This window comes from Hippocampus zosterae, chromosome 6 (genome assembly GCF_025434085.1).
Source record: "Hippocampus zosterae strain Florida chromosome 6, ASM2543408v3, whole genome shotgun sequence".
Classification (NCBI taxonomy): domain Eukaryota; kingdom Metazoa; phylum Chordata; class Actinopteri; order Syngnathiformes; family Syngnathidae; genus Hippocampus; species Hippocampus zosterae.
Genome location: NC_067456.1, coordinates 23,129,554 through 23,152,185, shown reverse-complemented (window position 1 = coordinate 23,152,185; position 22,632 = coordinate 23,129,554). Strand labels below are relative to the sequence as shown.

Sequence of the window (22,632 nt, the reverse complement as noted above, 5' to 3'; positions counted from 1 at the left end):
AAATGGCAAACTCAATCCAAAACAGTTATTTGGGCTTTTAGTTTTGCAAACCGTGAGTGGTTTTGCGATACATATTAGGGGGAAATTGTCCTAGAAGAATGTTAATTTTCATTCAGTTTTAGTACTCAAATATATACCGTGATCATTGAAAATATTATTTTTTTCCCGATTGGAGGCACACATAAAAAATCATGTCTCACAATCCTAAAATAATTGTCGTAAAATTAATATTTGACACAGCCAATGTTTGCCCGAGTAGCTTGGCAGAGTGCACTACTTAATTGTTACACTAGGTGGCAAGGTAAGAAAGGAGAAGAAGTCGATGTTGGTTCTCAACTATCTTGTTCCACCGCGACTATTACTATCAATTGTCTATAAAACACACTCCTGAGTATTGTATCCTTATAGTGACGTTGATTTTCTTCATCGGTGTTTTGGACGGTGTGTCTTTTTAGGGTTTGTTCACTGCACTTTATTTCTCCTGCCGTGTGTGTGTGTGTGTGCAAAAAGTAGTTTTTATTTTCATCAAGCTTGCACACGCGCACACAAACACACGCACACGCACTTATACACGTATCGGGGCCAATAATCAAACCCTCAGTTTTGTCCTGATTGTTGAAATGTGTATAGTCAGGAGTCACTCTCCACAGTCAATTCTCATTTGCTCTCAAATTTATAATTTTTTGTTTGTTTTCATGGTTTAATGGTAACTGTTGAAAGATGCCCCCATTATGAAAAATATTGGATTTAAGTCTCAACATAATACTTTGTATATACACAAGAACTGTGTCTAATAACGCATCCACCCATCATTTAGCCGAACTGCTGGAGCCATTCCCAGCTGTCTTCACTCTTCAGGAAGTAGGCGGATTGGTCGCTCGCCAATGATAGACAAACAACCATTCGTGCCCACACCCACACCTCGGGACAATTTAGAGTTTTCCACTAAACTACCGTGCATGTTTTTGGAATGTGGGAGGAAACTGGAGTACCCAGAGAAAACCCACACAGGCACCAGGAGAACATTCAAACTCCACACAGGAATGCCGGAGTCGAAATCGAACCCTGCACCTCTGCACTGTGAGGCAGACGAGCTAACCAGTTGACTACCAAGGTGCCACCAACTAAACACATTTGGAGGATAATTACATCACACGAGTTGAGTTTTTGTAAAAATGTAAAATCTTTTAAAGTGGCATCTTACCCAATGGCCCGGGGAAGACGACAACAATTTTTGAGACAATAAATTAAATTTTTTTATGCTGTTCTGGTTGACTTCCCAGATTTCAATGTATGCATAGCTGCCCACTTTTGACATGTATTGAGGTCCAAATTTTATTGCGTCTTATCTGGTATTCAGGGTTCGAAGAAATTACTAACAGATAATCGCTGCTGCTATCATTAATAATATTATGATGGACAATTTAGGGACATTTTTAGAAGGATCTGTCAATATCCATGGTTCGAAGTTTCTTCAAAGTATATCTTAGGCCTGCAGGTTTCTTATCATGTGTGACAAATTTCTGTAGCAAAGAGGAAATTGTCATTAAAAAACATCATTTAAGACAAAGTTTTATTGTAATACAGTTTACAGAGAAACACCTGTTGTTCACCCAGTTATAAACAAACAAATCAATAAGAACAAAATCAACTTACACAAGCATTCTTTTGATGGTCAGTGGTTCGGTATCCTGCCACGACGGGAAACGGGGGCTTGGAAACATTTACCAGTTTTCTAGTTAGCTCATCCAAACATGTTCAACGACATACTTCATGAGCTTTTTACATTTGGAGCATCAAACTCTTGTGTCACAACACGACAAATCTTTTTGCGACATATATCTATTGTATTCGCATTATTCCAAGTATGAAAAAAAATATACTCAATAATAGGTCCTGCCTTGGTTTCATCAAACACATGAATATAAATGAGTGTCTTAAAGGGGACATATGAAAACATGCAAATGCTTGTATCCAAATAGTTGAGTCAGAGAGTGCTTAACCACTCACCAAGTGTGATATGGCATAAGCACGCCAATTTTTTGAGATGCTCATTTCTGAAAATTTGTCTCTGAGCGAACCATTCTGAATTTTGCATCACCTTGACCAACCGTGAGACTAACAGAACCTCCATAACGCGTTTCTCCAACCATGACTTGGCGGCAAGTAGTGAGGAGTCCCAGTTTTCGGAACAACCAAAGGGGGTCTTCGTGTCTGGCCAAATGCATGCGCCACAATCACTAGCTGAAAATTGTAAAAAACAAATGTGTGGCTTGGTATTAACCCTTTAATCCTTTGTATTAACTCTTCATGGGAGAGGCACAAGCTGCCTCCCCCATGAACACAGCCTAAAGCTCCGCCCCAAGTTGTCATGGCACTTGAAGCCTATTAGTTCTGTTGAATAAGGGTTCCATGGCCAGTGGCTCAATTGCATGACACCGAACCAATGAAATTGAACGTTATAGATATTACGTGAGTCTCTGCAATTCTGTGAATGTATTATGATCAAGGAATACCAAGGATGTTTTATCAAGTCGCCTGGGAACTTTTTGGAATGGTGAAAAATGCGTAATATGGCCCCTTTAATGCACAGTGCAGTGGGTATTATACAATACTCGGGGGGAGGGGGGGGCTCTCAAAATGAGTGGAAAGCATTGTACCCAATCTGTTTTTCTCTTTTCGTATCAACACCTATCCTATCATTGATTAGCATGTGTAGAGGGGTGTGAGGAAACCAGAGGAGGATAAAGTGGCACAGAGACAACAAAGTTTAGTCACACAAAGACCAACAAATGGCAATTTACGTGGAGGGTTTCAAGGGGGCGGGGCGGGGGGATGTCAGGTGTGGGACACGGGGGTAGTATCTTCGATTGGACTTGTGCTATCTCTATTCCAATGTTGTAATCATTGATGTGCTTTGCCCGCCGTAAGACCTTATTTCCAACTGTGAAATGCACAAAGTTAACATGGCTTGGCTAGTGACATGGGTCAATTCACGACTGTACATAACAAAATGCCTAAGCTGCACACATGCCTTGCGACGAATGCTGCAAACACAAGAGATTTGGATCATCGGGTCTTGCGCAATTGTTCTGTTCTCTTTGGTGTGTAACTCAGAATGTGTTCGGGCTTCAATTAAGTCCAGTTTGCAACATGCATATACGTTTTGGCACAGGCAGCAAGGGCGGTATAGGCAGCCTGTAAGAGAACAGTAAGTTGGTGTTGATCTGCATGGAAGCAGCGCGGGCCTTGGCAGTGGCTTTGGTTGTTGCATGGCGGGGATAGGTTTAGGTCTGGGTTGAGGTGTTTTGTGGGGAACGGTAGCAATGTTGTTGCAGTTGTTGTCGAGGTGATGCGCTTATGAGCGTTTCCTACGTCCCTCCAGATTCCTGAAGTTGGATGGCCTAATTTTCATCTCTGCAAACTCGATGGAGTGCTCGTGGCCCTTCCAGTGGAACCAGTTGACACCCTGATGATGGACAAGTGCAATTTGTTTCAAAAGAGAAATGGCTGCGACCACATTTTCGCAGGACACTTTGCATAAAAGTACAACTGATGATGCTGTGGTGGGAATATTCAGCCCTGTTTAATGAATTTTTCAACTAAGTTCCGTCTCTCTGAATCCTTTCATCCAAATAGTGCAGCTGGTTGAAAGAAGTCGCTGATATACTGTATGTGTTGTATTTCTCCGAGAGTATCCCGTTGTACGTCGTACTGTAAATCAATCGTACCTTACTGTGACTGTTATCACCGTATCTTCCCATGAGGTTGACGCGGTGGCAGTTTTTATACCAGAAGGCGCCCTTGTATGAAAGAGCACAGTTGGTAACAGCGATGTCGTTGTCATGGTCATAAGTGGAGAAAGGACGCCCATGGTGGTAGGTCATTGAATCACCTTCAAAAACAGACAAGGGGGTCAACTGTGGTTGAGCTACATTTTTTTGTGTATGCTACACAGGAGATTTTGACCTTGAAATACTTTGGTTGGCTTTTATTCATTCTTACCTGCCGTTCCGCTGTATCCCCCAACATGCACTTTATAGCGTGTCCTTGGCTCGGAGACAGAAAACTTGTCGTAATGAGCGTAGGCTGTTTCTCCTTTGTCCCTGAGGTCTACACGCAGCTCATACTGACCGCCTGCTGTAATCTTATGCAGGTTGGACAGACCTGAGGGGCAAAACAAAGTGTTGCAATTGCACTTTGGAGGATAGTGAAACACTATGTTTCCAAAGTTTCACATCCACAGTGTGCTGTATTTTTACTCACTTGAGTGCTCAGCTTGAGACAAAACTTATCTTAGTGTATTCTGCCAATCACTCACCAAAAAAATGCTGGTCATTACAGTAAAAATGTCAACGGGTGTCGAACGTACTCTGCTTTCCTTCACTGTTTCAAAATGAACATGAATAACTTGGGACAACATTTTTACAGACGTGGACGTGACGCTGATGATGTACTTGTACTGTACTTGTGATTGTACTTAATGATTATTGAGTATGAAAAGTATGAAAACAGTAGCCGAACGGAATACAGTGTCCAGAATCTGGTACAAACGTATTTTGTGAGTGATTTACTAGAAATTACCCAGCCAGAATTCATCATTCATGTCTCCAAAGCCGGCTGTGTAATTCTTCCAGTTGCGGAAAAACTCCAGTCTGCCACTTTGACGTCTGAGGAAAATCTGTTATGGGGACAAAAAGGGATAATATGTGATTTTGCAGTTTGAACGTCTGGATGTACACGAGGTGACCTTTGCAGACGGGGCAGCTTCACGAGGAGATGTTGTCAAAACATGATTATAGCCAACATTTTAAAGCGATAGTATCGTACTCCTGTAATCAGAGGAGCAGCCCGGTGGTCCAGTGGTTAGCGCGTCAACCTCACAGTACAGAGGTACCGGGTTCAATTCCAGCTCCCCGGGCCTGCGTGGGTTTTCCCCGGGTACTCCGGTTTCCTCCCACATTCCAAAAAACATGCATGGCAGGCTGATTGAACGCACTAAATTGTCCCTAGGTGTGAGTGTGGGCGTGGATGGTTGTTTGTCTACGTGTGCCCTGCGATTGGCTGGCAACCGGTTCAGGGTGTCCCCAGCCTACTGCCCAAAGACAGCTGGGATAGGCTCCAGCACCCCCTTGTGAGGATAAAGCGGATCGGAAAATGGATGGATGGATGAATGTATTCAGAGATTTCATGAAATATAACATACAATAAAATGTATTTAAAAAAATTAAATATGCTGCTCAAATGCCTTGATGTGAGGCAGTAGAAATTTAGGATTGATAATGGTAGTGGTGAAGTTACTTTCTAAATTATGTTATAAATAAAGAAAAGTGCATTATGCTCGAGTGATGATAAAAATCCACCCATTTTCAACAACGCTTATCCTGAACAGGGTTGCAGAGGGAGTTGATGAAGCCTATCCCAACTGACTTTGGACGGAAGGTTGACTACATCCTGAACTGGTTGCCAGTCAGTCACATGGCACATGCAGAGACGAACAAACAGTCCCACTATTATATAAATAGTCACTTTTGAATAACGGCTCAAGTAAAAGTAAAGTTTCACTTTCTGGAGTTAACATTTGTGAATTTTCAAATATTTCCTGGAGGGGCTTTTAAATAATTTTAAAATGATGCCAAAATAATGTTTACCGTCTCTGTCCAACACATGTTAAATATGCCAGGGACTCACAATCCATCCGCCTCCATCAGTGGTCATGTCGCAGTTGACTTGAAGGGGTTGGCTCTCATCTCCCCCCAGATAGATGGTATAAAGACCAGATGTGATTTCACCATTTAGCAAAGCCTGGGAACAGTCCCTTGGATATTTGTAGAGCACGCCAGCTAGAAACACGAATGCACACACACACACACACACACACACACACACACACACACACACACACACACACACACACACACACACACACACACACACACACACACACAAACTGAAGTTCTGGCTGTCTGATGATGTAGCGCAACACAAGTGACTGTTATATGTAAGTCATTTTATTTTGTCTCTTTAATTTTAATATTTAATTGCCAAGCAATGCCTTCTTTTTAATTCAAATTAAACATAAGAATAAATATGTTGCCTGGAAAACAAATATGAGACAGAAATGAAGACGGAAAATCCAAATAAATAATGAAGCCGCCTTTGTTATATTAATAATCTACCACAAAATGCTGTATCTCCGTCTCCCCAGGGCAGCAAGTTGTAGCGCACACAAACCATTTTATAGATGAATTTAGGAAGTGACTGACAAGATGTTCTTTTAATCTGGGAAGTAAAATATGAAATGTTTCCAAATACCCCCTGCAATGTGCTTATGTACCTCAAAGTTGGGAAACACCACTGCAGTCGAGCATCAGTGCTAACCGGATCAAAGAACCAGCAAATAACAATATCAGGAGGTCGACAAGCAGGAGTGTCTTATTGAATAACCGTGGCACACGGTTTGATAATCATTGAGCTATGAAGAAACACAATGTTTATTTTGTAGCCCGATCTATTTATGGTGGAAATAATAAGGACTTACAGGTTGAAAATTCTGTTGGATGTTTTTTTTTCCCCCCATGCCGTGGCCATGTTGTGTTCTACTTACAGGTCGTGAAGACAGTGCTAATGACTCTGCTTCTCTTCGGACCAGCAATGGCCTGCAGCCTAACTGAGTATTCTGTTGAGGCGCTGAGCTGAACCATGTTGTAGGAAACTGCAGTGGGACTGAGAACCACCTCCTGAGATGAGGTCAAAATATGTCACATTACTGAAAGCATTCTTTATGGTGAAAATGGGAAAATACATCACAAATATTCGCAATGTCTGCCTTTAAAATGTCAGAATACATGAAGTGCAATATCTATTTACCCGGATGATGCCATCAGCAGACTCAAAACTGAGGATGTACCCAGTAATGTCAGCACGAGGGGGCCTCCAGCTCAACATGGCTGATTCTGTCTGGATGTTGCTCGCTCCCAGGTCCTGAGGGGCATCCACATCTTAACAGAAAAAGGCTTTTTAGCGGCTAAGAATTGCATTGCTCTCGTCTAACGCACCACAATTTGTGATTTGCTGAACATTTTCATGAATTCAATCGGCAATTCAAATGCTGGATTCTTGAACTGAAACAAAAGCCCACCTGTGATAAATTCGGTTGTTGTGACCGCGCTCTTGGCCAAATCCCTAATGGAATAGACCTTGACGGTATATCGTGTTGCTGGCACCAAGGTGGTCATCACAAACTCCACCACATTTCCTGACACACGTTCCATCACTGGAGCCACTGTGGGGGTTGGGGGGGCATGGTAAAAATGACACAGCATGAGAGTTACCTCTCGGCTGGATTCCTGTCATGACCTTTATTTTGGAAGCTAGCCAATCCTCCCTCGAGCATCTCCAGTTGGTCCAAAATGCCTATGAACTTCCTTCACTGACTCCCGTACATTTCATTACATCTTCAGATACTTTTATTTCTTTTCAAATCTTTAAATGGCCTCGCTCCACCTTAACTCTCATCATTGATAACAGTACTTAATTTGTGTTATGATAAAAATACTTGATTCGTGTTATTAATTGACTGTTTTCACTGTTCTCTTGGTTGTTTAATGACTGATTTTTACTTCATGCGTGGTACTTCGTATGCAGCAACGGTTGTTTTAAAGTGCTATGTTCATAAAGTTCAGCTGAGAGGGGTTGGGTGTAGTTTTAGTCAATTAAAGGCTTAATTTAAATATGTTTACTGATGTGTGTGAAAAAGTAGTACAGGCATCCAACGCCTTACAATGAAGCTCTTCGAATCACTTCAGTGTCTTTGCAAATATGGCAAATAGGCTATCATATATGGATGTTGACAGTTCGTATTTGGTAATTGTTCTCGGTTTCAAGCAATGTATATCCATTCTCACCCGAGTCTGCACTGTAGGAAATAACGTAGCCATCTACTGTAGCGATCGCAGGCTGCCAGAGAAGTAGCGCTTTGGTGTCTGTGATATTGACTGCAGTCAGACCACGGGGTTTATCTAAAGCTGTAACACAAACAAACACAGTAAAACATTAAGCTGTTGGGGAAGTCTGGAAAGTGGGATGGCATCCAATTCAACAATAATTTCTTGGATGCATACAGGTCTTTACAAAAAAAATTAGCATATTATGATCAAGTTCATTATTTTTTTGCGATGTACTGATAAACATTAGGCTTTCATATATATTCGGTTAATTACACACAACTGAAGTAGTTGAAGCTTTTTAGTTTAATATTGATGGTTTTGGCCCAAAAAATAAAGGAAAAACCAAAAATCCCTATCTTAAAAAATGTGCATATTTCATCCGACTAATTGAAAAAAAAGTGTTTTTAATTCCAACAAAAAGTAAACCGTCAAATAATTATGTTCAGTTATGCACTCAATACTTGGTCGGGAATCCTTTTGCAGAAATGACTGCTTCAATGCAGCGTGGCATTGAAGCACGCCTGTGCTCAGTGGTTCTGGATGCTTCTACTCCAGACTCAGTTCACTGCTTCGCTACTGCGGTTTTGAGTCATGAAACAGGCTGGGAGTTTTTAAAAGCCTCAGGAATCATTTGGGGTGTTATAGAGTTAACTCGTTGATTCAGGTTAAAAACTCCTTTCGAGTGTCACGTCCCGTGTTTGCCAGCAGCGGGCGGGCTTCCTGCCCTCCGCCTGCACACCTGTCACCCATTTGTGATTGATTATTCAGCCTTTATTTGGACGCTCTGGCAGTCTACTCACTGCCGGAGTATTCCACACCGTGCCAATTCTCTCGCCCATTTCGATTTCTGATTATTCGTTGCCTCTAAGCCTTGTGGCTGTTATTGCGCGTCGTTGTTCTCTTTCGTGTGAACTTTATAGCGTTTTTCCTTAACAGACTATTCCTTGCTATTTTCCCGCAAGCGTTTTCTGTTGTTCTCCTTACTTAATTCCTGGTCCTTATTTTGACCAGCGCTTTTTGTTATTCTCCCGGTCGGGTAATTTTGTGTTGTATTAAAGACCCTTTGTTCTCTGACAGTTTTCTCCGGGTGCTCCGGTTTCCTCCCACATTCCAAAAATATGCATGGCAGGTTGATTGAACACTCTAAATTTTCCCTAGGTGTGAGTGTGAGTGCGAATGGTTGTTCGCCTCTGTGTGCTCTGCGATTGGCTGGCAACCGATTCAGGGTGTCCCCCGCCTACTGCCCGGAGACAGCTGGGATAGGCTCCAGCACCCCCCGCGACCCTAGTGAGGATCAAGCGGTTAGGAAGATGAATGAATGAATGAATGTTCTCTGACAAATCTCTTTCTGTGTCTGCTATTTCGGGGATCCACTTTCAGTTATTTCGTTGTACACAAAGCGATTATTCTATCGCTTCGGGTACACCGTGACATCGAGTACCTTTTCATAATACTGTATGCAATTTTTTTTAGTTTTCATGAGCTGTGAGCCAAAGTCATCAGTATTAAACGACCTCAAATATTTCAGTTACAATAAATCTAAAATGTATGAAAGTAAAATTGTTATCATTACTTTTTGGAAAATAATGAACTTTATCACAATTTATGGATCTTGCATCTCATTTCACTTGGTAGGTCTTCCAACTGAAGTTTCAAAGTGTCGCAAAGACTGTGTTTCTTTCGTCAGTGTAGCACACATCTTACCGGTAGTGACACTGTCTGATGCAGGCTCACTCTCCCTTTGAGACTTGAGTGCAATGACAGTAACCGCATAGGTGACGCCTGGTATCAGGTTGGGTAGTACGGTCTGTGAGTTTGATCCATCCACTGTCACGGTCTTAGCATTTCCTGAGTGTCCAAACACACGAGCACATACACACACACAGATTGCAGATCATTCATGGAGGTAACATTTTGTCACTGAACTTTTTTTTATAAAACACAAAGTTACTTAGTATTAATTACTTACAGTTGTCGAATAATCTGGCAGTCTAAATGAATGATTCCACAATGACATTTAGCCAAACATTATTTTCATGCTGCTAACACCGTTCGCAACTCTGTGCTAACACTGTATCCAATACCCAACAATGTATCTGTATACAGTCAAAAAGTCAATTTTGCAAAATACATTTGCCGGTATGATTCTCTTGAGTCACATTTTTAAGTAGCAGCGTGCCAGAGGTTAAAAGAATTCAGAATTTTTTGGTCGATTTCCTTGACAGAGATCATTCTATTGGTGTAACATGATGAGACTGGGGCGGCCCGGTAGTCCAGTGGTTAGCACGTCGGCTTCACAGTGCAGAGGTACCGGGTTCGATTCCAGCTCCGGCCTCCCTGTGTGGAGTTTGCATGTTCTCCCGGGCCTGCGTGGGTTTTCTCCGGGTGCTCCGGTTTCCTCCCACATTCCAAAAATATGCATGGCAGGCTGATTGAGCACTCTAAATTGTCCCTAGGTGTGGGTGCGAATGGTTGTTCGTCTCTGTGTGCCCTGCGATTGGCTGGCAACCGATTCAGGGTGTCCCCCGCCTACTGCCCGGAGACAGCTGGGATCGGCTCCAGCACCCCCCGCGACCCTAGTGAGGATCAAGCGGCTCGGAAGATGAATGAATGAATGAATGAATGAATGAATGAATGATGAGACTGACCTCCATGAGCAGGCACGTACGTGACCCTATAGCTGTCCACTCGGGCTCTTGGAACTGCCCAGTGGACAGTAGCAGATGAGTCAGTGACATCAGAGAAGCGTATGCCTTTGGGTGGGCCCAGATCTGGTGCAAATGACACACGGAACACAATATAGACAAAACAGAAGGTTGCGAGTCAACATGTGTTTTGCCTTCTTAGACTAGTGAGTACTGCAGAACGGGAACATAAGAATATGTGAGTCAATGAGTATGTATTATGCAGGTAATCAAACACGTTTGTGTTAGAACACATTTGTTAAAGCAGAAAAGACTGTGATTCACATTCCTTCACTAGAAGGGACAGAAGAAAGGAGGGGAAGACAGAGAGATGATGAAGTGACGAAGACAGACAAAAGGAGACCATTGGAAGCCAGTGCTGACAGAGAGCACTTCCCAGTGACGGCCAGGGGTAACAGTATCTTGCGTGCCAGACCCGAGGAGATGAACTTGCCCCCATTTCATCAAGAGACAAAACATCCGCCGCCACACAACCCAAGAGTAAAGGCTTACCCCCAGGGAGAAAAAAGTACACAGCCATAGACACCAGTTCTATATGACAAAGACAGTAAGTAGCCCCACCTCTTTCCCATAAAAAAAGAATCAAAAGACATCACTAGTAGGACAACCAGCCAAAGATGATATCACAGTAGGATTGCATGAAAGCACAGTAAATGTCCTGAGTGGCAGCCAACTGACATGTCTGATGATTTTAGGATGAAACTTTGGACCCAGTTTTCAATATCAAAATTTTTAATGAGGGTTTCAGTTCACTTCTACCACTCAGGATTACTGGTAGACACCAAGACACTGACACAATGCCCCACAAATACAACTACGGTATGTCAGAAAAAACGGATGTTCTAAATATGTTTCAAAAAGGAAGATTTTAGAGTTTATATTGCTCTGTCGAGTTGATTGGAGATAAAATGTTCATTGTTTGGTTAGTAAACAAAAAATAAAACAGATATTAACTTGGACCTTTCCATGCTTGTGAGAGCGTACATAACAGGACAAAAAACACTGATCACGTTGACAAGACAAATACAGCGAAAAATTCCTTCCCCAAATGTTCATTTCTTAGGACCATCCTTTCAAGGTGTACCTGTTCTCACCCCTTCGATTACAGACTTGGAGCACCTTCCCAAAATTAGTCCAAAGATTTCAATTTTGTACTCTGTGTCCTCGCTGAGGTTTGTCACTTGTGTGCTTCTCTCTTCGCCGCTCAACACAAGCTCTTGTGGTTGGTTTGGGCTCTCAGCCTGGCTCACCATTATGACAAAAGTGTCAAAGGCATCCTCTTCTGCCGTCCAGACCAACCTAAAGCTCTCAGGAGTGATGTCAGACAGTAGGATAGCCTGCACCTGTGGTTCAGTCTCTGAGTGACAAAGGAAAGTCAATTTTGCTATATGTGAAACTCAAGAATGTAGCATCACAAAGCCCGGCTTTTGTTAGTGGACATAATCTCTCTGCAAATCCAGTACAACACAGATTAAACAAATTTCAGACATAATTCCCTCATCCTATTGAAGTAATGAAAAGTATTTTTTTGAATGCTACTCAAATTAGTATATGCTACCTGTTAGTTTCATACTGAAAATAAGTAGTGTAGTGAAAACCTTTGTCCAAACACCAAAAGATCATCAGCAAAACTGATTACATTTTTCATTTATAAAACTGTTGCCCTCTCCAATTTAATCCACCAGAATTCCTGGACTACGAAACACAGCAAATGAAAGGAAAAGCAGAGTAGAAAGGAGTTTTGTCAAGCGATATGGCATGACTCCTTCTTGTGACAGGCTTAAAGTCAGCCCTTAGGTCAAGAAGCTCCAAAATGTCTTTACGGATGAGACAATCCAAAATAACTTTTGTTTGAGTGGAACAGTTCATCGCGCCTTCTCTCATTTTGGCTGCTCTACAATGCCAATGTAAGTGCCAGTTTTGCCTTTCACAAAACATATATTATGTCTGTGTGGAGTCCTCCCAGATCATCCAAAATGATCTAACTCTTCAGCAAAGCAGATGCAATTCCAAGTGTGCCTAATTAGTAGATCAGGTTCCACATCTGTTTGTGTGTGTGCGTGTGTGTGGTGGTGGTGGTGGTGGTGATGGTGGTGTGTGTGTGTGGGGGGGGGGGGGGGGGGTTTAAGTGATTTGTGCACCAAGTGCTTACAAATGAGTGTATGGGTTGCTAGAAAAGTGCTAGATGAGCTGTTATCAGCAGCCTAGAGGAAGATAACAGTCTACAGTTGCTTGTGAAAACCCACGAGCTAATCAGACAGAGTAACCTCCGGTAGCACGTCTGGACATAAGGATACATCGTCTGGAAAGAACTTTAAAAGCAATCTGGAAACAAAAGGCATATTAAGGCTCAGAAACGCTCGGAATAAAGCCTAGTGCCGCTGCTCATTAAAACACCACAAAATGTGGGGGTCACAGGGGTCCGTTTCCAACCCCTTTTTTCTTATGGGGGGAAAAAAAAACATGAGGTATTTGCTGTGAGAAGAAGCAGTGGAAATGAGAAGCAATGGAGACAAATCCCAGGGAGCTGCCACTCTTCATTAGCCACCAGCGGCAGCTTTAATTGGTCAATGCAACAGAAGGAGGGTCACATCCAACAGCTTACAAGCGCAAGCTCGCAACTGATTTCACCCTCTCCGCCTCACCACCGCCACTTCCACTGTGTCTCCCCGCATACCCCCCACATCCTGAGGGAACTGAACCCCCCGCTCACAAAGGCGAGCTTGTTATTTGGATGAGGTTATGCAGCGACGCCCGCAGTAACTACGCGCCTGTCTCACCTGACAACTTTGCCGTTAGTTTATGGTGGTAGAAATGCCGAGCGATCCAAGCTAATTCGGCATACTGTCCACATCTGTTTGTGGTTCCGTCGGTCATTTGTTACATAAAACTATTTGGTGAATCAAAGTTTCCTCACTTAATGTTTTTCATTTGGAGGGCTTAATCTCCCTTGTAATGTCTTTCTCCACTTGACTAGTGTTGGCTAGTGTGCACGACGTAATTAAGTTAGTCAGTCCCTGCATTCACTGCTTGGAGTGTTCAATGCTTTTGAAAAAAAAGATGGTTTGATCGAGCATTAACATGTAGACAATAGTCTGTGTTGAGTGTATGCCATATTCTGCATGCCCTCAGAAGCCCCTGGCACCCAAGCACTAGAGCCTAGGGGCAATGGCAGCCTGAGAATGAAGAGCGGCGCAGTCTTTGGGGGACTTGGGATGCATACAGACGAGCAGCCTCATACAAACTGACAAAAGCCTCCGGGTTTTTATTTAATTCCTGTCAGTTGTCCCATTTTTTCCCCACTCACTTGACTGATCTGAGTCTTTAAAATGTTGAATGATGATTAATGCCGGAATGACACACACTCACAAAACTGTCAACGAACCCAGGATAGGCTTGGTTGTACTGTGATGCAAATTTGTCCGATGAGACTAAAGTGGTTTTATTTTCGGGTATGTTTGATTTGAAAGGGGTCTGTTGAGATATTACAATGTATCATTAGTAATTGCACTTGATTGATTACAGCCCACTGATCGAGTGAAATTCACAGCATTGTAATAAATGATAATGACTGTGATTGGTGAAGTGGGCTGGACAACAGTGCACCTGTTTTAAGAGTTAAATATTCATGTTCTTCGATAGATTTATGCATGCGCAGTCAAGGGCCCCTATTTTCTAAACCAGAGCAAGTTGGGTGAAGCGCAGTCTAACTGTGCGTATGTGTGGAGTTTTCTTTTGTTGGGGAGTTTTGCAGTTAGAAATGGGTGTTTGCGCAGTTGTGGGAGTGAACACAATCATAGTTGCTTTTTCATTCCTTTTCTTTCACTCCGCTTAAAAATTGTTATAATTAACTGCAGTAACTACACAGCCATCATAAGAAAAGATAAAACCTATTTTTGTTTCACAATGGACTAATTGTGAAATGGAGAAAATATAGTTTTGTATTGCACCACTGATTACTTTGTCTCTGCTCGATGACTCGGCACATTGCAGAACACCTGTCGTTGGGTGGTACTACTGCACAATGGTACCCTTATATGATGGAAAGTCTTTCAATACTTATACGCCATGTCTTTGTTTATCGTAGTTGCTTTATGCCCTAGAAAGTTTCGACTGTTTTTATTTATTTTAGACATCACAACTTGTTATTTCCTCTCAGAAATCAGTAATGTTAATTTTTTTAAAAACAATTGTGACTGCAAAAACAGTCCCTTACCTTACCTCTCACCTGTGGTTGAGAGGAAAGAAATTGCACCTGTGCTGTATGTTGCACATAGAGCACATTTGATAATAAAGTTGACTTGACTTGAAGTTTGATGATAAAATTACATGTACAATAAAAATACAATACTTAAGTCATGTTTTTTGCATTTAACAACTTACTTCTGACTTCTCTGTATCCTGTAATGGAGCATTAGTGCCTGAATCTCGCTTCGTGATAGGATGTTGTTTGGAATTTGAATTGGTTACGCTGCCGGAATGGTGCTTCTGGCATGAAGTCTGGCAGAGTGGGTGATGGTTAGTCTGTGTTTGTGTTCTCCTTTTAATGTGTTTTTCCAACAATTAAAATGTTTGTGTTCACAAATGAGCTGGAGAAAGAAAAGTGCTTCATTTTTCTGCAGAGGTTAGACCAAAGAAGATTTTGACGTCCATAGAAAAAAGCAATTATTTCACCTTTTATATATATATATATATATATATATATATATATATATATATATATATATATATATATATATATATACATTGCGAGACTAATAAAGGTTTTCTTATCTTGTCTTATATATATATATACTCCATGAAGTTAAGCCCAGGGAAAATTTGAGGCTGCAGTTTACAGTTACTACAATGAAAGGGAAAGAAGAAAATACCAACTGTTTTTTTAACCTCCACATGAGTCACCTGAACACTTTGGGATGGTGCTGAACACAGCGGAATTCCACGAAAACAATGTGACAGTCTCAACTACCTTTCATTTGGAGAGTCCACACAGATAATCACTCTCACAGTCTGAAGCAGCAAGAGAGCACTCAAGCAAAGGAAAGAGGAAGGTCCCAGCATTGACGGTGTTTATACCTGTGATGGTGTCTGCAAAGACAGGGTCTAAGAAGAGGCCCTTGTACACCCCGTACAGATTGGCCCTGTACCAGGTACTGGGTGTGAGGCCTGAGATGACAATGCTGCGAGCATCGGCGGGCACAGTGTGATTTTGCCACCCAGCGCCCGTCTCTGCATCGGTAACCTCGATCAGAAACGCTTCAAAGGCCCCCTCCTCTGCGGACCAGGAAAGGAGGAAGCTGTCCCATGACACATCGCTGATGGTGACATTAGTGACCAGGGGCTTCTTCTCCGCTGGGTGATGAAAAACATCAATATGGAGTTACATGGATGGTGACAACACAAACAATGAACAGGTTACATCATTGGTTACCAAAAATTGTGGAGAGCCTCGTTCCCCATGAACACCATCTGTATAGATGTCCATTTAAATCAACTTTTTTGCCAAGTGAATATCAATACATTATAATATAGTTTAAATAGTTCACGTGTAGAAACGGTCACGATTCATTCCTGTCACTTTTCCACCGTTGCCATGCGTCCCTCTTTGGGGTCCAACTCACACTATGAAAAACTCTGGGTTCGAACAAATATGACTTTCAAGGTTTGATTGGTGCTGCTGACAGTTTGGACTGGATTGCTGGTAGTGTAAGGACAATATTTTGATAAATTCCACCTGATACTGGTCTGACCGTCGGCATACAAATACAACATTCTGAAATGTTTATTACGTTCAAGCAAATAGCAGAAAATGGCTGTTGACACTAATGGTATCACATTTGTAGTTGCGTCCTTTCATTTTGCCGTCTCAATGGAAAATGCTGCTTTCACGTGACTGAGGTAGAAATATTCCGCAATTGTCACTACAAAAGACCAGAGTGAACAAAGCATCTCATTATTGACGACTGCCTACAGCCATCCCCTCCATATTACCATATGAGAGAGAAGACTTGAAGATTGAAAGCAGCAACGACACATGCAATGCAGCCTGTGTGCAATCATAACCAAGAATAAGGCATTATCATTTAAAGGTGCGGCGTGGTCATGCCGGGATGGTAAGAATGTATGCTGTCCACTTCAAACCTATGCCAAAGCCAAGCAGAACAATGCGCAACAGCCTGTAACCGGAGTACAATGTATGCGTGGCATTCAGAGAAAAGATAGAGGGTGCACACAAACATCACGACTCCCATTATCCTCTCAACACTGCCAAGCTTATAGAGAGCAGGTGTCATGAACGACAGTGTGACTGACATGTGGTGAGTGCCTCTGTTGAAATCACATGATCACTGCTGAAGAATTATGCTATTCTATGCCTTTCCATTCCAATTCATTCTATATACAATTTTAGGGTGGGGCAGTATTTTAATAACTTGAAGGGAAGACAGTATAGAAAGTTGACTTTTTTTAGGTGCTTGCATCTGCGATTTTCTGGGAACCGATTCAGGGTGTCCCCCACCTCCTGCCCAAAGACAGCTGGGATAAGCTCCCGCACCCACTGCGACCGTTATGAGGATAAAACGGATTGGAAAATGGATGGATGGACAGTTGGATGCATATATATATATACACAGTGCAGTGAGGTCTCGGGAGTTTTGTGGCCATGACTGGGAAGCTAGACTCCCTTGAAGCTTTGCCACTTTCAAGTGATGGCCAGCCAAAGCATAATTAGAGTTGCCTTGAAGTTTTTTTTTTAAGCTAACTGTTAGCTTCCGATGAGTGGCCCATATTTGATTCTTTCCTGAAGTTGTTGATCATGTCCTTTGCATATCGGTAAACTAATCTATGAGTGAGCAACATTCAACAGCCAAATAGTCAGGGGTAGGCATTGTGACAGACTGATGGAAGGTCCATGACTACTTCTGTCAGTATTTTAGGCCGACCCAGATAGGCCCAGCCCATCCCTTGTTGGCGACTGCCAGCCAGTGTAGAGAACATAATTTCCAAGTCACACACAGGCGTCGCAAAAGCTGACATGCAGCCATTTAAAATTTGAACAAAAACAACAGGCACATGCACAGTTGGTGAGATCAAAACAACGTGGGACATGTTATGGGGGTCTGTCGGAATAAAAGGTACCGGTAGATAGCAGTTTTAAAAGGTTTATTTTCTGTATTTGGCTGCATGTTAAATTGCATAAATCAAAGCCAGTTGCTGATGGTGGAGTGGTACACTCGCCGGATTTGTGTTTGGGCAGCATAGGATCAGTTCCCACTTGGTGACGGTGTGCATGTGGTTGAAAATGGTGGTTTGTCGTTTGCGACTGACTGGCGACCAGTTCCGCCTGAAATCAACTGGGATTGGCTCCAGCAACTCCCTGCGACCTTGTTCAGGAAAAGCGGTCTTGAAAATGGATGGCTGGAATTAAAAGACACACTTAACTTAGCCCACTGTAGTCAGCTGTTAGCAATAACTCACTTTCAAAACTGTTGGGTGAAAAATAACCATATTGGGTCAAAAAAGGACATAATCAACTTTTGAGGTTAATTAATTGAAGTTTTTTTTACAAATTAACCCAATTTAGTTTTTGTGTGTGTGTGTGTGTGTGTGTGTGTGTGTGTGTGTGTGTGTGTGCAAAAAAACAAAAACAAATTTTGAGGTTGTTTTGAACAAAACAGATCCCTTTTTTTGTACAAAACTAAATTCCGGGTTGTTGTTTTTGTATGTTACATGCAAGTGGGTTGCCTGCAATAAGGAATAACCCAAAAAGTGGGTTGGTGCTTTTGTGGCCTAATTTGAATAATCTCGCGCCACCTTACCTCTCTGAGCTCATACGCCCCTACACCCCTGCCCGGCGCCTCAGGTCTGTGGACCAGTCTTTGCTAGACGTACCAAGAACTAAACTGAGGCTCAGAGGGGATCGAGCCTTTTCTGTTGCTGGTCCATCTCTCTGGAATGACCTCCCACTGAACATTCGGCAAGCCTCCTCGCTGCCCATCTTTAAATCCCTCCTCAAAACTCACTTGTATTCTTTGGCGTTTGACTCAGCATGACTTAGATTTGCTATTGTTTTTACTGCTTGGTGCTTTCTACCGCCTTATTACTTATTACTTATTACTGATTCGTCTTACTGTTTATTGTATATGTTAAATCGCTCCATGTACAGCACTTTGTATGCAGCGATGGCTGTTTGAAAGTGCTCTATAAATACTGTTGACTTGACTTGACTTGACTTGACTGTTTTAATGTCTTAAAAAAATACTATTTCACCGAACATTGTTCGATATCACGTTAATTTTCTTGCACGATTGTAAGTTGTTATCTGAGAGGCTTGGGTGATGCTTGTTTGTCATATAAGTCATGCATGTTTTATTTTAATGTTAGAACAGCACCATCATCTTCAAATTTAGAAATACCTTTAAACAATTAACAAAGTAATTTAAATGAAATCAAATGCACGTTATTTATCTTCTAAAGTCACAGAGCGCTACAGCAGGATGAAAGAGCCAACTGTGCTCTGCGGGCCGCAGGTTGCAGACCCGCTGATTCGAGTCAATTTATTTCCAAGCAATGCACATCATACCATGCAGACAGTGCAAACTACCAATTAATTCAACAAAGAGAAGGAACGTGGTACATGAGATAAAGGTCAACAATGGACACGCTGCCACAGAGGGCGACTGAACTGAAGCAACTATTGTTCATGCATAACCGTTCATATACAGTAGGTCACAAAAGTGCCCCTACAGAATGACCACACAAGGCATACGATGGCATGTTGGGACAAAATTGATTCGACTCTCATGATGACAGCGGTCGCTTTCTCCATTTATCATTCATTTCAACTGTTACATTCATGTGATGTATTTGCGTGTGGTGTTGCGTCTGAGCGGGTCAGTCTAAAATCAAATTCCTGTAATCCTCTCCATGGCATCAAGGCAATCAGCTGATCCCTGAAACAACCCCGTCTCACCTCCACCCCTCCTCTTTTCTCCAATTCCTCCTGTAAAATGTGTCCAATGCATGTTCGTGTCTGGAGACGATAAAGGCTGCAGATCAGCGCAGGCTGTGGATTAGAAGGCTGCTGATTTCGGAGACAATATTTTAACAGGAGTCCCAGCATGGGGCCTTTTATCTGACACGCCCAGAGTTCATCGTGGTCAAATCGCACAAAACCAGAGGAGAGCAAGGCTCACGTCAACAATTAACACATGAATGAACATTGTTCAATGACCCTCCCCCTCCCTTCCTCCATTCCAACACACACACACACACAAACACACACCACTGCCATCACCCTGCCCATTATTCTTGTGTTCATTCCAAAAATACACAATGAACAATTATTTCTATAAGCTTTCCAGATAGATTCCACCCCCCGCCCCCATCTTTCCCCCTAGTATTTAGATTTCTGTTCACAGACATTGGATCTGCATCAGTGGAAAAATGAAATGTGTGGTTTGGAGTCAATTTGACCACTGTGTATACGTCTGCCACAATTATTTCATGTGTTATTTTTAGAATGAAAAAGAAAATGAATACGGTATTGGCAAAGATATTCCACCATGAGCCCCAGTCTGAGGCATAGTCAGAATTACTTCAAGCATACAATTCATACCAATGAATAACCTACTACTGCATTAATATGGGGCGGCCCGGTAGTCCAGTGGTTAGCACGTCGGCTTCACAGTGCAGAGGTACCGGGTTCGATTCCAGCTCCGGCCTCCCTGTGTGGAGTTTGCATGTTCTCCCCGGGCCTGCGTGGGTTTTCTCCGGGTGCTCCGGTTTCCTCCCACATTCCAAAAACATGCGTGGCAGGCTGATTGGACGCTCTAAATTGTCCCTAGGTGTGAGTGTGAGTGCGAATGGTTGTTCGTTTCTGTGTGCCCTGCGATTGGCTGGCAACCAATTCAGGGTGTCCCCCGCCTACTGCCCGAAGACAGCTGGGATAGGCTCCAGCACCCCCAGTGACCCTTGTGAGGATAAGCAGATTGGAAAGTGGATGAATGAATGAATGCATTAATATGAACTACAATGTACAAATGGGCAGGACGGGCAAAGTTTCTAATTGCTTCCTACTTCCTTTTGAACATATACACTGTGCTTAACAATGACAATTGCTGTTCTTTCTTGTATTTTAAAAATGTTTTGTACTTTCTAATACAATATCTTCTGTCCACAAGTGGTTCGGGAAAGCTACTGTATTGAGGATGGTTAGAGAAGGGAACAGCACAAATGAACAGCAGAGTCTGCGTGGAAACAGAAAGTGCATGACAGAATAGTAAATGGAGTAAAAAAAGCCATAAAGCTCATTTAAAGTAAGTTGAAGAAAGCAGGCTTAATTGCCTAAAAAGAGAGATGAATAAACCTCCAGATATGTAATCAAACTGAAAAAGAGATGCAGAAGGTTATGTATTCATCACTCTGTTGCTTAGTTACAGTACTTTGGATGGGTTATGCTTGGATGAAGGAGGGAGGCATAAAAATATTATCCCCAGTGAACAAAACAGTAACCTGCAAACAAAAGCCAAAAAGCACACAAATACGGAATTCCACATTTTTTCAGAGCGAACCTTTGGCTGAAACCTGTGTTCAATTGTATGGATGGAGGAGGATGTTACATTTGTCAAGATCACTCCAAAAAGACTGCTAATCATTCATATTTACCGACCTGTAGGTGCTGAGATGGTAGACGGTGCACTGGTCCTGCGGCCCCTCTCAGCAGTGATGCTGATGGTATAAAGCATTCCTGGTGTCAGGCCTCGCAAGGTGTGAGACTCAGAGCCTCCCGGAACCACTTCCTCTACCCTTTGGCCATCAGCGGAAATATGGACAAGTCGGTAGGAGTCCAGTTTGGCCAGGGGGCGCCTCCACTCCAACATCATCATTGTTTCCGTCACCTCGGCAACAGTTAGGTCCTTGGGTGCATCCAGGGCTGAAGCAGAGAGGTTTGTAATTTGAGTTTTGACATTAATTCAGGGTCACAGGTGAGCCAGGGTTTATTTGAGCTCATGAGAGGCAGGCGACTCTCACTCCTGCCAGTCAATCACAGGGCAGATATTTTGCCATACAAAGCAATATAAAATGTTGCATAGGTTTTACGACATGAGCTCAAGTAAGGATACAAATCAAAGTGATTTACAGGCACAGGGAAACTAACAAAACACAGCAACTGAGATTTTAATCATTAACATTTTGTTTTCCAGTTACTGACGTATTGTACATAAAGTGTGGCCCCATGAGCTTCTTCCCCTTGCTTTAGTTCTTTGACGAAATTATTCCGACATTAACTGCATACACACCTAAGCTAACCTGATAACCTGACAGCCGAGAGAGTGTGTGACACAATTACTGTTACCACTGCAAGGCCAAAGATTTGTTGGCGTATAAACTAAGGCATGCACAAAGCAAACTGAAATAAGATTCTATTAAGGTTAATCTACCCCATATAAAATACACAATTATTTTGACGTTTGCAGACATTGTGAAGGTATAAATTAATTTATTGTTGTAAGAGTCAAGTGGAAACGTCATACCGGTCACAGCATTGGTGGTGGTGGGCAGACTCTCCCGTTCACCTTTCACTGCCGTCACTCCCATTCCATACTCTGTGCCCGGTCTCAGACCTAGGTAAACATGCAAAATAAAACAAGCGATAATCAGAACTTTGAGAAGGACATAATGTCATGTAATTGTTTGCTCAAATTCCTATATCTTTCACCCGGTTGAATGGCTATGTCGTCAAGTGGCCAGCTGTTTTTGCTAATGGCTTCAGTGGCCCTGGCAAACACAAAAAACGCTTGCATGTGGCGTGATGGCACAATAGGTTGCAGCCAAATTGCATTTCATGGTAAGCTTGAGCTCATCGTGGACCAGGCTGGTGTATTTGCATTGATGGATCTATAGGGCCCTTGTCATGCAGCAGAAACACTACTCCCAATGATACAGCCGGCTTTGGGAACCCTTAGGTTTCCACAATT

At 42.5% G+C, this 22,632-nt stretch overlaps 1 protein-coding gene across 3 annotated transcripts in view; it reads right to left on the bottom strand.

Annotated features, from left to right (window-relative positions):
- Nucleotides 1-1,556: 1,556 nt before the first annotated feature.
- The window catches only part of tncb (tenascin Cb), a 47,892-nt gene continuing 26,816 nt past the window's right edge, over nt 1,557-22,632 (bottom strand). Inside the window, exons 9-23 of one of the 3 annotated variants that reach the window (XM_052068140.1) lie at nt 22,189-22,278; nt 21,324-21,587; nt 15,731-16,006; nt 11,739-12,011; nt 10,598-10,720; nt 9,654-9,797; nt 7,908-8,027; nt 7,142-7,285; nt 6,871-7,001; nt 6,608-6,740; nt 5,692-5,843; nt 4,585-4,681; nt 4,006-4,167; nt 3,732-3,895; nt 1,557-3,469 (exon numbers count right to left, since the gene is read on the bottom strand). In XM_052068140.1, the coding sequence (XP_051924100.1) occupies nt 3,359-3,469; nt 3,732-3,895; nt 4,006-4,167; nt 4,585-4,681; nt 5,692-5,843; nt 6,608-6,740; nt 6,871-7,001; nt 7,142-7,285; nt 7,908-8,027; nt 9,654-9,797; nt 10,598-10,720; nt 11,739-12,011; nt 15,731-16,006; nt 21,324-21,587; nt 22,189-22,278 (2,384 nt within the window). In that variant the 3' untranslated portion in view covers nt 1,557-3,358. The remainder of the gene's footprint in view (nt 3,470-3,731; nt 3,896-4,005; nt 4,168-4,584; nt 4,682-5,691; nt 5,844-6,607; nt 6,741-6,870; nt 7,002-7,141; nt 7,286-7,907; nt 8,028-9,653; nt 9,798-10,597; nt 10,721-11,738; nt 12,012-15,730; nt 16,007-21,323; nt 21,588-22,188; nt 22,279-22,632) is intronic. The other 2 variants (XM_052068141.1, XM_052068142.1) reach the window with 2 other exon arrangements.